General features: G+C 49.5%; 1 protein-coding gene across 1 annotated transcript in view; it reads right to left on the minus strand.

The window, feature by feature from the left end:
* Positions 1-516: 516 nt before the first annotated feature.
* LOC107499919 (ly6/PLAUR domain-containing protein 8) overlaps positions 517-13,626 on the minus strand; it is a 29,554-nt gene continuing 16,444 nt past the window's right edge. Inside the window, exons 2-7 of the mRNA XM_016124555.2 lie at positions 12,520-12,627; positions 12,070-12,189; positions 10,551-10,694; positions 9,274-9,405; positions 6,566-6,837; positions 517-741 (exon numbers count right to left, since the gene is read on the minus strand). Coding sequence (XP_015980041.1) covers positions 6,596-6,837; positions 9,274-9,405; positions 10,551-10,694; positions 12,070-12,189; positions 12,520-12,627 — 746 coding nt within the window. The 3' untranslated portion in view covers positions 517-741; positions 6,566-6,595. The remainder of the gene's footprint in view (positions 742-6,565; positions 6,838-9,273; positions 9,406-10,550; positions 10,695-12,069; positions 12,190-12,519; positions 12,628-13,626) is intronic.

A 13,626-nucleotide genomic window follows, 5' to 3' on the forward strand; every position in this document is an offset into this window, starting at 1 on the left:
ATCTGTGAGCAGAGCCAGAGGCAGAGCCAACACTGAAGACACTGAATCTGGATGCAACAGGAGGCACCTTGCATCTGCCTGCTGTTCCCACAGTGCGAGCTGTTTCATGGGCACGTCTTGGGCCCCTGATGTGTTGAGACCATCTGGATGACTAGGTAACTGCATGCTTAAGGCCTCTGTGTAAACTTGAAGGCTCTGGGGGACAGCCACCCACTCAAGATGGCCCTGAAAGCTCTCTTACTTCTCAAACTTACTGTCTCCCAACCTGGAGTGGCTACCTCTGTCTGCAGAACCAGTTGCAGGGTCCACCTGGGGACTTCCCAGGTTGTGAACTGCCTTGACCTGCACAACTAGAGGGTTAACCTGGGGCAGGGGCGGCAACGGAGGATTAAGAAAAACACAGAGACACAGGAAAAGCTGGGGCCAGGTGGGACACTGCACTCTGGTGGAGATACAGTGACCCCGAGGCAAGCTCAGCGCATTTATTATATATACTTAAAGGTTAAGGAGGGAGTGGGAGTCTTCTTCTCAGGACTTGAAACTTGCTAGCAACAATAATCTCCTGAAGGCCTGTCTGTACCCGGTTATCTTTGCTAAACCACCGCAGCCATCTGTTCTTTGTTTGCTTCTCTGCCCTTGGCAGATTGCAACACGGTCAAGCATAGCTCTGCCAGTGCTTCGGCCACAGGTCAGGCTCAGATCTGGCTCTCTACAGTGAACCAGTAGTAAAATGTGGAGACCCTGTGGGCAGAAAGAGGGACATTGGAATGCACGGTCAGCTGAGAAAAGAAGTTTCAGGAAGGGCCCGGGATCAGGCTCCGTGTGCTGCTCTTACATGGGTGCTATCTGCAAAGCCAAGTTGACCAGACAGAGTGACCTGGACAAGAGACTGACCCAAGAGAGGCCTCAGTCCCCAAGGGGGTTCTTGGCTGGAGGGCACCATGTCCATACCAAAGTGCACACAGGCCCCTTCTGGAAGGCTACTCTGCATGGTGGACACTGAAGCAAAGCACACACCTTCTGCAGCTCAGGCCAGGCCATTTCCAAGCTCCAGAGTAAGTAAGGTAGGGGACAGAGAATCATTTTGCCAAGAGGGTCACTGGCCTCAGGAGGAAAAAAAACAAACAAACAAGCATACAAGCAAACAAATGAACGCTTGGCTCAAATAAGTAAGAAGTGAGAAATCTGCAGAGAAGCGAGAGAAACTAGTCGATGCAAGAACTGAAAAAGATAAACTTCAGTTCTGCACTGTGTCTAGTTTGGAGAGGAAGAAGAAGTGGGAGCAGGTGAGATGGGCTCAGGGAACACGAATGAGTAAGTGGACTCTGAGAAAAAAGACAAAAAGCAACATGAAAAGCTGGAGGCAGGAAGAAAGCCACCCGAAGCCCACTCTCGGCCAATACCACACCTGACGGGAGTTGAGGAGGAAGCATGGCTGTCGCCAGGCCCCCAGACCACTGTGTTCACTGAGGATCCTGAGTTCTCCCAAGTTGCCTGCTGCCCCTTCACACCCACCTTGAAGACTGAAGAGGGCGGTGCCTGAGGCCAAGTCCTCACATGGCTCTAAACAGACATAGGCGGGAGAAGCCTGTAGCATCTGGAGTCCCAGGGGCAGCTGCCCACACAGGGAGCATGACTTCTGTGTCATGGCCACTATTACCCCCTTCATCAGTTCTGATACTGGGTTAATCTCAGACCACTCAGAGATGGGGCCAGGCCAAGGCCTGGATTCCCTAATTCAGTCTTCTGAAGAGCCTCCTCACAATCTCTTCCTGGGTTTCTCACCAGCCTTCTACCTTCCAGATAAGATTGCTTGCAAGCCCTCCCCGCAGACATCTCCAATCACAAGTAAGCTGATGGAGACTGTAGCTAGTTCTCAGACCAAGAAAGTACTGGGATTGGAGACCTTGTGACAGTCCCTGAAGAATGTGGGCAGCAGAGGCGCAGCTTCCTCTGTGCCAGCCCAGCATGCCACCACCACTCATCTGTGTGTGACTCCTGCCTCCCGAGCCACGACTTGGAGGCCAGCTGCTTCCAGGTTGACATTGGCCACCAAGGAAGCACCCACCTCACCCTCCTTTATAGCCCAGTTCTCAGACTGGCATGATGAGGCCCAGGCTCCAGAGTTCCAACTGCTAACACATCAGCTCTCTTGGTCACTTGCTGGTGGGAGCACTTCTGGGGATACTGAAAGCCTTGGAGTCGCTCAGCCCAAGTAGCTGGTCTCTCATTGCCCATCGCAACTGGGCCGCGCCTCTGCCCTCCTCACCCCATGTTCATACCCATAGTCACTTGGTGCTGAAGGTCCCTGCAGAACAACTGGAGGCTGCAACCTCTCACAGCCGTGGGCATATTCACCCACTTAGTTAAAAAAAGGACATTGACGAGACTTACAGTGATTAGTGGTTTCAGCTTTGGTGCAATTTACATTTCAGATGGAGAATTATGTGGACCTTTAGTTCAGTTCATAATTGAAGTGAGAAGCGCTATATCCAGTCCACACAGAAGAGAAGCCCACTCACTCCTGTCTTCCCACCCAAGCCATGAGCTAGGAGTGGGAGGATATGGAGTCGGTGGGCTCAGCCCCCTGACTGACCCCTCCATGGGGCAGAATTTTTGGAAGAGCTGACCTCCAGGCCTATACTGCCCATTGCCTTCATCCAAGTGGTGCCAAGTCACCGCTCAGCCCAGTGGAGTATGAGCAGAAGAGCTGCCTGTCATTTGCGTGAGGGCAGTGGAGACGCAGTGGGCCCTTGAGCTGAAATGGGTAGACTACAAAGGACTATGGGAACTTGAGGAAGGGGGCGGGGCATTCCTATACCTTGATGAGGGGAGTGGCTGCATGGACAAGTTTGTCCAAACTCATGAGTCAGCACATATTTTGTGTGAATCATACCCACATAAAGCTGATTCCAAATGATATAAAATCAGCTGGGCACAGGAGCTTTGCAAACTGTAAAGTGCTCTGGAAAGAGAGGAATAATTTGTGATTGGTCTGTCTGTACAATGTTAGTGTAGCTTTTTGTGGCACTCCTCAGACAAAGGGTTTTACTCCAGTGGGCCATCCAAGACCGGCCCAGAGGACGCACATCCAGAGTTAACATGAACGGCAGGGAAGGGAAGGTGGACACTGAGCAGGAGTGACACTTTGCCATCTTCCTTGCTGTGGTCAAGGAGGCAGGAGCTGCCAAGGAAACAGCTATGCATTTCTAGAGTATGAACTGCCCTCAGGGCAAGGTGAAAGCGTGTCTGCCTGGACAGGTCCCGCTCCTCCATTTACACTCCCTCTCTGTCTCAGCTTCCTGCGTCTTCCCACCTGTATCCTGCCATCTGAGGGCACCTCCCAGAATAGGACCCAATGCCCCCTCCTCTTGCACTTGCCTGTGCTACAGCCCCTTGGCCCTCGGCCTAAAGCCCAAGTCCATGCAGGGTGTGGACACCTTCTAGGGCCTGGCCTCCACCCTCTGGCCACCTTCCCAATCCTCGACATCCAGGTTTCCATTCCTGGTGACTCTGCCTCCTCGCATGAGCCTTCACAGTCTCCCAGGAGGTTCTCAGAGCAGGTCAGCTCTGCTGCCGCCATTGGCTGCCTGGAGCTGGGAATCATGCAGAGATGCATGCAGCAGTGGTCCGTAGGGTTATGGTGGCAGCAGCCATGGAGGCCCTGGGATGAGGATCCTGAGACTTGGAAGCAGCCACAGGCTCAGTGAGGTCAGCCTGGCTTGAGGGAAGTGGGTCAGGGCTATACCTCCCACCCCCTCACCCTGGGGCCTCTGCCAGTGGCTGGCATGTCATTCTCACCAAAATTGCATTGGCAGCCCTCATAAGCCCATGCAGCAGATGCGACTGCTATCCTAGCAATGCAAGCAGGAAACTGATGTATGAAGAGGTGGTGGCTGGTGGCCAAGGTTCCAGGGCAGGATTTTTTTTTCCAGAGTTGACACTTAGTGTCATTTTATATTAGTTTCAGGTATATGTCATAGTGTTTAGACACTTATATAATTTATAAAGTGATCCTCTGATAAGTCTAGTACTCACCTGACACCATACATAGTTATTACAATATTATTGACTATATTCCCTATGCTGTGCTTCATATTCCCATGACTATTTTTTAACTGCTAATTTGTACTTCTTAATCCCTTCACCTTTTTTACCCTGCTCCATAACCCTTCCCATCTGGCTTGTTCCCTATATTTATGAGTCTGTTTGTGTTTTGATTGTTCATTTATTTTGTTCTTTAGATCCACATATAAATAAAATCATATGATATTTGTCTTTCTCTGTCTGACTTATTTACTTAGGCTAATACTTTCCAGGTCCGTCCATGTTGTCACAAATTGGATGATTTCATTCTTTGTTTATGCCTGAGTAATATTCCATTGTAATATGTAGCACTTCTCCTTCATCCACTCATCTACTGATGGACACTTAGATTGCTTCCATATCTTTTCTATTGTAAATAGCGCTGCAGTGAACCTAGGGGTGCATAGATCTTTACAAATTAGTGTTTTGGGTTTTATTGGACAAATATCCAGAAGTACAATTGCCGGGTTATAAGGTAGTTCTAATTTTAATTTTTTGAGAAATCTGTACACTGTGTTCCACAATGGCTGCACCAATTCACAATCCCACCAATAGTGCGCAAGTGTTTCCTTTTCTCCGCATCCCCACCAATACTTGTTTGTTGACTTATTAATGATGGCCATTATGACAGGTGTGAGATGATATCTTAGTGTGCATATGAGATGCACTTCTCTGGTGACTAGTGAGCTTGAGCATTTTTTCATGGGTCTGTTGCCAGAATTTGAAGTCACATTCTGGATCTAGAGGCCATGTCTCTGACCACAGAGCCATACAGGTTCTGAGGCAGAACCTGCAACATGCATGTGGATAAACTAGCTCTTCCCAGGCCATGTGATTGACTTGTGGCCAATAAGTGGTGAAAGCCACAGCCAGGCCCTCCAGGCTCTTTCTGTACCTCTCAGCCAGCTGGTTACTAAACACGGACCAACAGCCAACAGACAGCTGAGCAGTCCCAGGGGAGAGGGGCTTGAGAAAAAAGAAGCCTCGCTCTTGGAGGGAGCCACCCAGGATGGCTGTCCAGTCAGGAAACTGCACAGGTTAAGTAACTGGGAGTGAACTTCCTGTGTGCTAAACCCCTAAGATTTTTTTTCCCTAAGATCTACTTGTTACAGCAGCACAACTTAGCCTGTTATTCATTGAAAATGGAAAAAAAGGTAATTTAATAGTAGAGAAACCTGGCAGATACCACCTTAACAAAGCGATCAAGGTTGACATCACCAGTGATTGGACACATCGACTTGGACCGCTTGATAAGACACATGGAGAAAGGATTCTTGCCAAAAATGCATAACATCAATCTTATTATAAGAGAACTTCAGACAAGCTCAAATTGAGGGACATTCTGCCAAATAACTAGTCAATGAAAGAAAGACTCCAGAACTGTCAGAGGTTATAGGTGACAGAGGAGACATAACGATTAAATGCAAAGAATTGGATCTTGGACCAGAAAAAAAAGGACATGAGTGAAAATTTGTGAGATGCTAATGAGGTCCATTAGTTGACCACATTGTCTCAACACTAATTTCCTGGGCTCAGTAATCATAGTGTGGTTATGTAAAATGCAATGGAAGAGGGAGGGGTGAGAGAGGCCACTGAAACTCTGCACTGCTTTTGCAACGTTGTGGTCAATCTAAAATTATTTCAAAATTAAAAGCTGAAAGAGAGAGAGAAGAAAGATTATATGTGATGACGAGGGACACCAAATGGCCTTTCTGGTGGCTTTGCCCTTGGTACACTGTCAGGAACCCTAGATGAGGAAGACCCCATTGTTTCACAACTTTACAGTTTTTATGACAGACCACTCTGTTCTTGCAAGTCTAGCTCAGGGCACCTCATTCACCAAGACTGCTCTTCTGTGCATGTTGGACTGAATGGTTTTCTTGTTCGCTGGAAATCTGACATGGAGTCAAGGGCTCTGCCTTTGACTATAGGCTTTCTGAGAGGAGGAACTGGGGCTCTGTGACCACACTCCATTCCTTGCAAAGTTACAAGACACCTGGTCATCCAGGGCACCGACAGCATTATGTCCCCACCTGGGAGGCGGTGAAACTGCTGGCCTTCGGCCACCTCTCAGAACCCTACTTGGGCCCTGTGGTGACCGGGCCTTAAACAGCTTCACTGTAGGCCTCTGACCTCAGCCAGGATAATTTGCTGAAGAGCAAGCTATCAGCACTGGGGGCAGCACAGGGCATTGCAGGGCACTGCTGGGATATCCCGAGTGTGGCATATCAGTCCCTAGAGGGGCAGGACTACCAGGCAGGTGAAAAGGGCTGCTTCTCAGAAGCAAGGTGCACAAGCATCAGGGAGGTGCTTGGGCTTGAAGGTGGTGCTGGACAGGGTGGTGCTGGACAGTGTCTAGAAGGAAGCCCCATCCAGAACACCCCAGGACAGACTGGCTAGTGAGTGAACAACACTTTAATAATGGAGAGCAATGTGGTTGTCACAGGGCCCAGTCTGGAGGCCCACAACTGTCACTTACCGAGAAGTCAAGTCAGGGAGGAGAGGGTTCTTAGAGCAGCAACCCCAGCAGGAGGAGGCCGGCAAGGCCTGCGGGGACGAAGGAGACTTTGGACGCAGTGCTGTGGGTCAGGGTGGCCTTAGTAGGGATAGGCGCTGAGGTGGCATTGTTGTTGTCTATACACTCAAACATTTTGAACCAGACTTTTCCAATTGTCTGGTTTCCAGAAGACAGGAGCTGACAAGTGGAGTTATTGATGTTGGAGCAGCCTTTCAGCATGAGCCACTCCGTTTCTGTGGATGAAGAGGGAACAGTAAGGCCTCGGCCCACCCAAGTGCTCAGGGACCTGTGAGAGCTAAAACGAGCCAGGAGGAAGCAGCTGGCACCCAGAACACATAGGGGTCCCGGCACAGCCCTCTAGTGTTTACTCCCTGGTCCCAGCCATCCAGCCCCACAGACCCTGGACTTGGATCCCAGTGCTGTCCTACATGGCTGGCAGGTAGTGAAGCCCAGGGACTGCTCGGACCCCCTGCAACACTCTGCTTCCACCAGGAGGGGGTCGGCTCTGCAGGGTTTGCTTCCCATCCCTACTCCTCACTGGACACTGTTCTCTGAGTCAGACTTTTGCCAGTGTTGAGGGAAGAACAGCCAGGGGGATGCAGACAGTTCCACTCTAAATCTACTCTAAATCTGAGTCTATCGTGATAACCAGTTCAAAGGTGCCAGTCCTAGGAAAAGGCCAGAGAATTTGCAAAGAAGATGTGGCTGTGACAGTGGTGACCTTTTACTGAGCATGCACTATATGCCGAGATTGCTCTGTTAGCTGCCAACAGCCCTTGAGGACGGGCGGTTTTTAGGGAGGAAGGGGAAGGAGCAGGTGACTGGCTACTGATCTGAGGCAGACTAGATCAAACTTGCACTGAGGAGGAGGGAGAAACTGAAACACATCAGGGAAGAAAGCTGCCCCCTGTGGATTTACAGCACATGTTAGTGCGAGGGTTTGAGTTAGTGACTTAGGAAGACATTTTACTTGACACATGTCTACAGTATTTTTTTAAAGTGACATTGGGCAAAAACAAACAAAAATCCTACATTTATGGTGGCTTTGATCTGTCTTGCTTTCAGGATAAGTCAAACACTATGAATTTTTAAGAATCCATCCTTTGTACCAGAAGACACCTGGGAACAACATGAGTAGAAATAAGAGGCCCTCCAAAGGCCACTGCCACTTCAGACATAGGGTGAGTATTGAGGCCAGACACTCTGGAGATTTCCAAAGTAAAAGTATCTTAAAGTGCACAGGACCAAGTGAGAGAAGTCCATCTGAAAAGGCTAATACCGTATGACATTCTGATAAAGGAGGACTCTGGAGACAATGAGAAGGTGAGGGGCTCCCAGAGGTTGGGGATGGATGGACGGAGCACAGAAGTTCCCAGGGCAGTGAGACTGTTCTGGCTGGGGCCACAATGGTGGGTACCTGTCTTTGCACATTTGCCAAAGCCTACAGAAAGTACAACACAAGCGTGAGCCCTGACATGGAACTATGAACTCTGGGTGGTAATGATATGTGTATTAAAACAAATGTACCATTTTGGTGGGATTAATAGTGGGGCAGTCCATGCATGTGGAGGAGGGGCAAGAGGTATATCAGAATATTTTCACTTTCCTTTCAATTGCTTTGAACCTACAACTGCTCTAAAAGATAAAGTCTATTTTTAAAAAAGTAAAAAGAAGTTCAGGGTAAGCATGATGCTTGGCCCAAAGGAGAAGTCTGTGATTTCAATTAAGCATTAATTTCTATCATCATCATTGCCATTTAACAACTTGAAATCAAATTATGCATGGATGTTGGTGCTCTAAAACTCATCATTCTGAGCCACACACGTCATGGCAGAAACTGGCTGGCTGTTCATTTAGCCTCACACCATTTCCTTTCCTGCCGGACCACCCGAGGCTGACCTGCACCCTCCGTGCAGTCCAGCCAATAGGTAGACATGAGAGGGAGATGTATTCCCTTCCAGACCACCTTCCCCACCCCTCTTCAAACAGAAAGACACCCTGGTCTCTGCAAGGAGCTGGTCCACATACAGCAGATGAGAAATCGGAAGGTGGCTTCTAAACCATGATCCACTCACCCTAACCAATCAGTATTTTACTCTTTAAATGCTCACGCATCACATTGGCCTGAATATTTAAAAATTAAAACATTACTTGTTATTTTAATTGTTAATTTCAATATCATAATGATTAATATCAATTTACTTTTGTGGAAAAGGACAACTGGTTGGTTATAAAGCCCGGTTTGACTCTTTCTTCCAGATGTCCAAGCTTTTACAAGCCAGCAACTCTCAGTGACAGGTACCAAAAAAGAATGTATAAACAAAAGGAAATAAAAGTCACACCCACCCAATCCTACACAACAGCAAAACCTGGTAAAGCAGTAAATACCAAGAGGGACGGGTGCATCTAAACAGGCCTGGCTTGATTAAAAGTCACAGGAGAGCAGAATTCAAGTGACAGCAGCCCAGGAGGGTTGGCTCTGGAAGAGACAGGCAGACAGGGCAAACAGCTCGGGGCTGGTGAATAGTTCGCTTTCTCATAGGCGTTCTGCCCTTACCCTTGCACCGTGCTCGCCTTCCCAGCCCTTCTTGTTAACCCAAACTTACAGCCAAAGGCTTGACAGGGTTCCACTCAAGTTCCATAAAAGGAGCTGGAACTCTAAGACATACCATTAAATTCTGCAACTAGATTGACACAGCGTTCTCCTGGTTGACACTTCCAGTATTTCCCAACACAGGACATTTCAGTATTGCTATAACACGCAGGGCATTCCATGCTGAACTCATCTTTCTGTGCAGAAGCTGGGTAAATGAAGAGGCATTACTTCAGAACAATGTCACTGCATAGAACATGGCCCTGCCCTGGAGGAAGGCAGGGCAGGCAGAGGCACCCCACAGGCACCCCAGGAGTATGGCAGCTACATGTCCGGAGGCCTCAGACTCTGCCTACAGGGTATACTCATCCCATGCCCACAGCCCTCCAGTGTTTACTGCCTGGTCCCAGCTATCCACCCCCACAGACCCACTGGTCTCCAAGGACTGTGGTCCACAAGTGTGCTGGGCTCAGGAAGGAAAGGTGAGGTGTGAGCCAAAACCAAACGTGAGCCAGCAGATGTGTGACTGTCACTGAATTCTGCTCTGAGCAAACGCATGCACGCCGTTTTCACCCTTTGACAGGGAGACTGAGCTCTGCTCTTGATATACTATGCTCTGTGAACATTGCCTTTCAGGCCACATTTTCTCCTTTTTAAAATGAGGGGCAACAGTTCTTAAACTATAGTCCAGGAACCCCTGGGGTCCCCAAGGCCCCTTCAGAGAGTCCCCAAGATCAACACCATTTTCTTAAGAATACTAAGGCATCATTTGCCTCTTCCTCTTCCTCCCTCACAATGCAGTGGGTTCCAAAGGCTGCTGGTGAAATGTCTGCAGACTAAACGCAGAGCAAAGGGGCAGCTGTCTTCCCACGCCAGAATCTGAAGGGCTTTGTGAAAGTACTAACAGTGACACTCTGCTCATTGAATGTTTTGAAAATATAGTTCTTTCTATGTAAAAATGTTATTAATGTAGACATGTTTTATAACTTTTTAGTGAAATAATAAAGGTTTTTACTTTAGCTTTAATTTCTAATCCAGTGAACACTGGTAGATATAGTGCATATAAAGAAAAGGTTCTGGGGTCCTCAATAATGTTTAAAACTTTTAAAAGCAGGAAGGCTCCCACAAAGTTTGAGAACCACCGGTGAGCATCTAGTCCCACACACAGCCTGCGGCACTGCGCTTCCTGCCTCTGCTGAGAAATGGGCAGCACCGCAGCAGTGCTGGCCGCCCCATTACTTGTTATGGTTATCTGTTACCATTACTGAGATGTCACTGACGCCCTGAGCACCAGGGCAAAGGGGGAAGTGGAGTTGGAGAACAGAGGAACCTGCGGCGCTGGCCAGCACCCACCATCTCTAGCATTCTTGCAAGAGTCCCCTCGGCAGCACTCGCTTTCAAAGTGGAAGCTTTCTTCATTGCTCACGTGGACCTTAAAGTCCATCAGCCCATCACTGCAGTTCTGCGCGGAGCAGGCCTTGTCCCGGTACACCGCACCTGCACAAACAAGGTTGTGAGCTGCCACTGCCACAGGTCAGGGCCACAGCACACTGCCATACACTGTGACTTCAGAGGTGCTGAGCAGGGCCTCCTGCAAAAATAAAAATCGTCCCCCAGGAAGCAGCCCCATCCCTGAGCAGCAAGTCATCAGAGATTACAGGGGGAAGGCTAAGGGGAGCCTGGATGCCCCGGGGCCCACTGCGGTCCTATGTCTCAGAAAACTCAGAAAACGGCAGCGCAGACTAGGTACGCCCCCACTGAGCTTGTATCCGAGGGGCCAAGGAGCTTCCGGTCAGCGCCACCGCTGCCTGTGCTCTCTGAAGCGCTGCCACCAACCACACTGACCACATTCCAAGTGTCAAGAACCATGGGTGGAGCCATGAAGGACAACTTCCATACAGAAATGCCTGTCACTCAAGAGAGTCCCGTGGGACAGCCTAGGCCCAGTTGTCAGGAGATGTCAGGAACAGGTGACAGTGAGATGATGCTAGAGGAGGCAATGGACCAAAGCCAGATAATGGAACAGCTGTAGGACATATAGCTCTGCTTCCCCAACAAAGCAATGAGGTTGATCCAAACAGTGGTTATAAAGTTTACAAAACAAATTAGACACAATATGCAGAAGAGCAAAACGCAGTGTGAGCGTTTTCTTCAGATCCAAATTCCAAAACAGCAGCTCTAACATAACATCTTTGAAACAATTGGAACATTTTTCAGGTGCCCTGGGTATTGGAAGAAACTAAAGAATTACAGCTAATTTTCTTAGGTTTAATAATGGTGTAGTTGTTATGTAAAAAGAAAAAGTTCTTATTAGGGATGAATATTTATGGGGGAATGTCACTAGGTTTGCTTTAAAATAGTATGAGAAAAAATAGCAAAATGTAATTACTGACATGGGATGGTGGTTGCATGGGCAGTTTATTTTACTCTTCTTCCTGCTTTTGTGTATGTTTTAAAATGTATGTGCCGAAAGTTAAAAAGAAACCTGAGTGTTCTGAGAGGAAATGATCATGCCAGTGCTTACACCCTGGGACAGGGTCTGAGTGGACCAGGTAGGATGCGGGGCAGGAAGGGCGTGGAGGGCGTCCGGGATGGGAAAACCCAGCACCAGAGCCTATGGCCTGCACTGGAGTTTAACCAGGAGCTGTCCCTGCTTCTCATACCTACTGACATAGGTCTAACAGGTGTCCATCCGGGGCAGCCATTTCAAGGAGCCACAGGGCATGTGTCTGCCTGGCTCTGCCCTTCATCCCATCTGGCTCCCATGTCTTCTCCAGGGCGGCCTTGGTGATCTCTCTGTCCTTGCATGGCCCTTCTTTCCTCCTGCCCAGTACAAGTCCCAGACATGTGTGGATAATACTCCCACGCTCACCCAGAGAGAAGTTCATCAGGAAACTGCTACAGCTGACCCTGGCATTTGAGGGACACTCAGTGGCATTTTGGTTGGCACAGGAGTTCTCCAGGGAGTTACACTGCACACAGCTCAGCCATTCTGGGGAGACAAAACATTCAGACTCATCAACATTCAGGAGTGTCCTGTGCCCCCTTAAGGGAGAAGAATAGCATGGATAGCTCAATTTCCCTCAGGGACGCCCAAACTTCAGGCTGTGAGATGGAGCCAACCCATCATTTCTCTCCACTGTCCACAGACCTTGATTCACAGCCCAGAACAACTCCACTGAGGCCTTGCTCACAGAGGGGTCTCCTGCTGTGCCCTGACCACACCTTGACACAGGAGGTCCCAGAGCACCAGGAGGAGAAAACTGGCGATGTGGAAAACAGAGCCCTTATCCCAAAAGGCAGCCACGCAGTTTCCCCTCACCTGCAGACACCACTGTGAGCGCTGCCAGGACACCAGCCAGGAGGATGCCTTTCATGGTGCTGGAGCTGACATCTCTGAGGATACGGACAGTGGCCACAGCACTTAAGCCTGCAGAGACACAGTGAAGGCAGCTCCAAGATATGATCACACCTTAACAAGCCTGGCACACAGCTTGTCCTTGTGACACAGTTGGCCTCAGCTGGGGACAGATCCATGCTGCAGACTCCACTGGCCCTCACTCCAGGCCAGTTTGCATTCCCCATTTCCAGCAGCCCACAGACGTGCCCATGCAGAGCACTGAAATACAACTGGGCATTACTACAGAGCCACTGGTGGAGACACTCCAGGAAATGGGCTGGGCTCTCCCCTCCAGCATGATGCCCATCCCTCAGTGCCCTCTGACATATTCACAGTGCACATGTAGGGGCTTTTGCCACCACCCCAGTAGTCTGCTCAGGACTCAATGTGTCCTACACACTCCACACACACCAACTCGTGTAACCCCTCCACCCAGCAGGCTGGTACCACTACTAACGTCACGCTTGTCTCATAGGGAAACAAGTCCCAGAAAGGCCAAGTCACACACTAAAGGTGAAGGGCACACTCTTGGGAGGTGTCAGAGCTGGGGTGGACCCAGGCCTCAACCACCACCCCACACAGCCTCTGACAGAAGTGGTACCCAGAGTCGGGCCTATAGGACTGAATCAGGACGGGGTCAGCCCTGGCTGCAGTGTGATTGCTGCCGCATCCACACACATAAGGACCACGAATCAGAGCTGCCAATGCTGAGCCCTTCCGTACCCACCGATTCACCATAAATGGCAACCAGAACTGATGCTGCTGAGGTTCAGTTCCACTGACTTTGGACAAAAGAGGACTTGCTGAGTGTCAGTCCCCAGCCACGTCCCGAAGCACAGCTGCCACATGGGGCTAGTAGCTGCTGGGGCAGCCAGCACGAGTTCATAACAGTCCCTGCCTTGCCAACAGTCCAGGCCACAAGTTGCAACAAAGGTGGCTGCCCCTCTGCAGGGACAAGCCTGCAGATGAAGCATTGATGGGAGCATCCACGCTAACCCAACTCCAAGGCCACACCATGAGCACTATGTC

This window comes from Rousettus aegyptiacus, unplaced genomic scaffold, assembly GCF_014176215.1.
Source record: "Rousettus aegyptiacus isolate mRouAeg1 unplaced genomic scaffold, mRouAeg1.p scaffold_m13_p_7, whole genome shotgun sequence".
Lineage (NCBI taxonomy): Eukaryota > Metazoa > Chordata > Mammalia > Chiroptera > Pteropodidae > Rousettus > Rousettus aegyptiacus.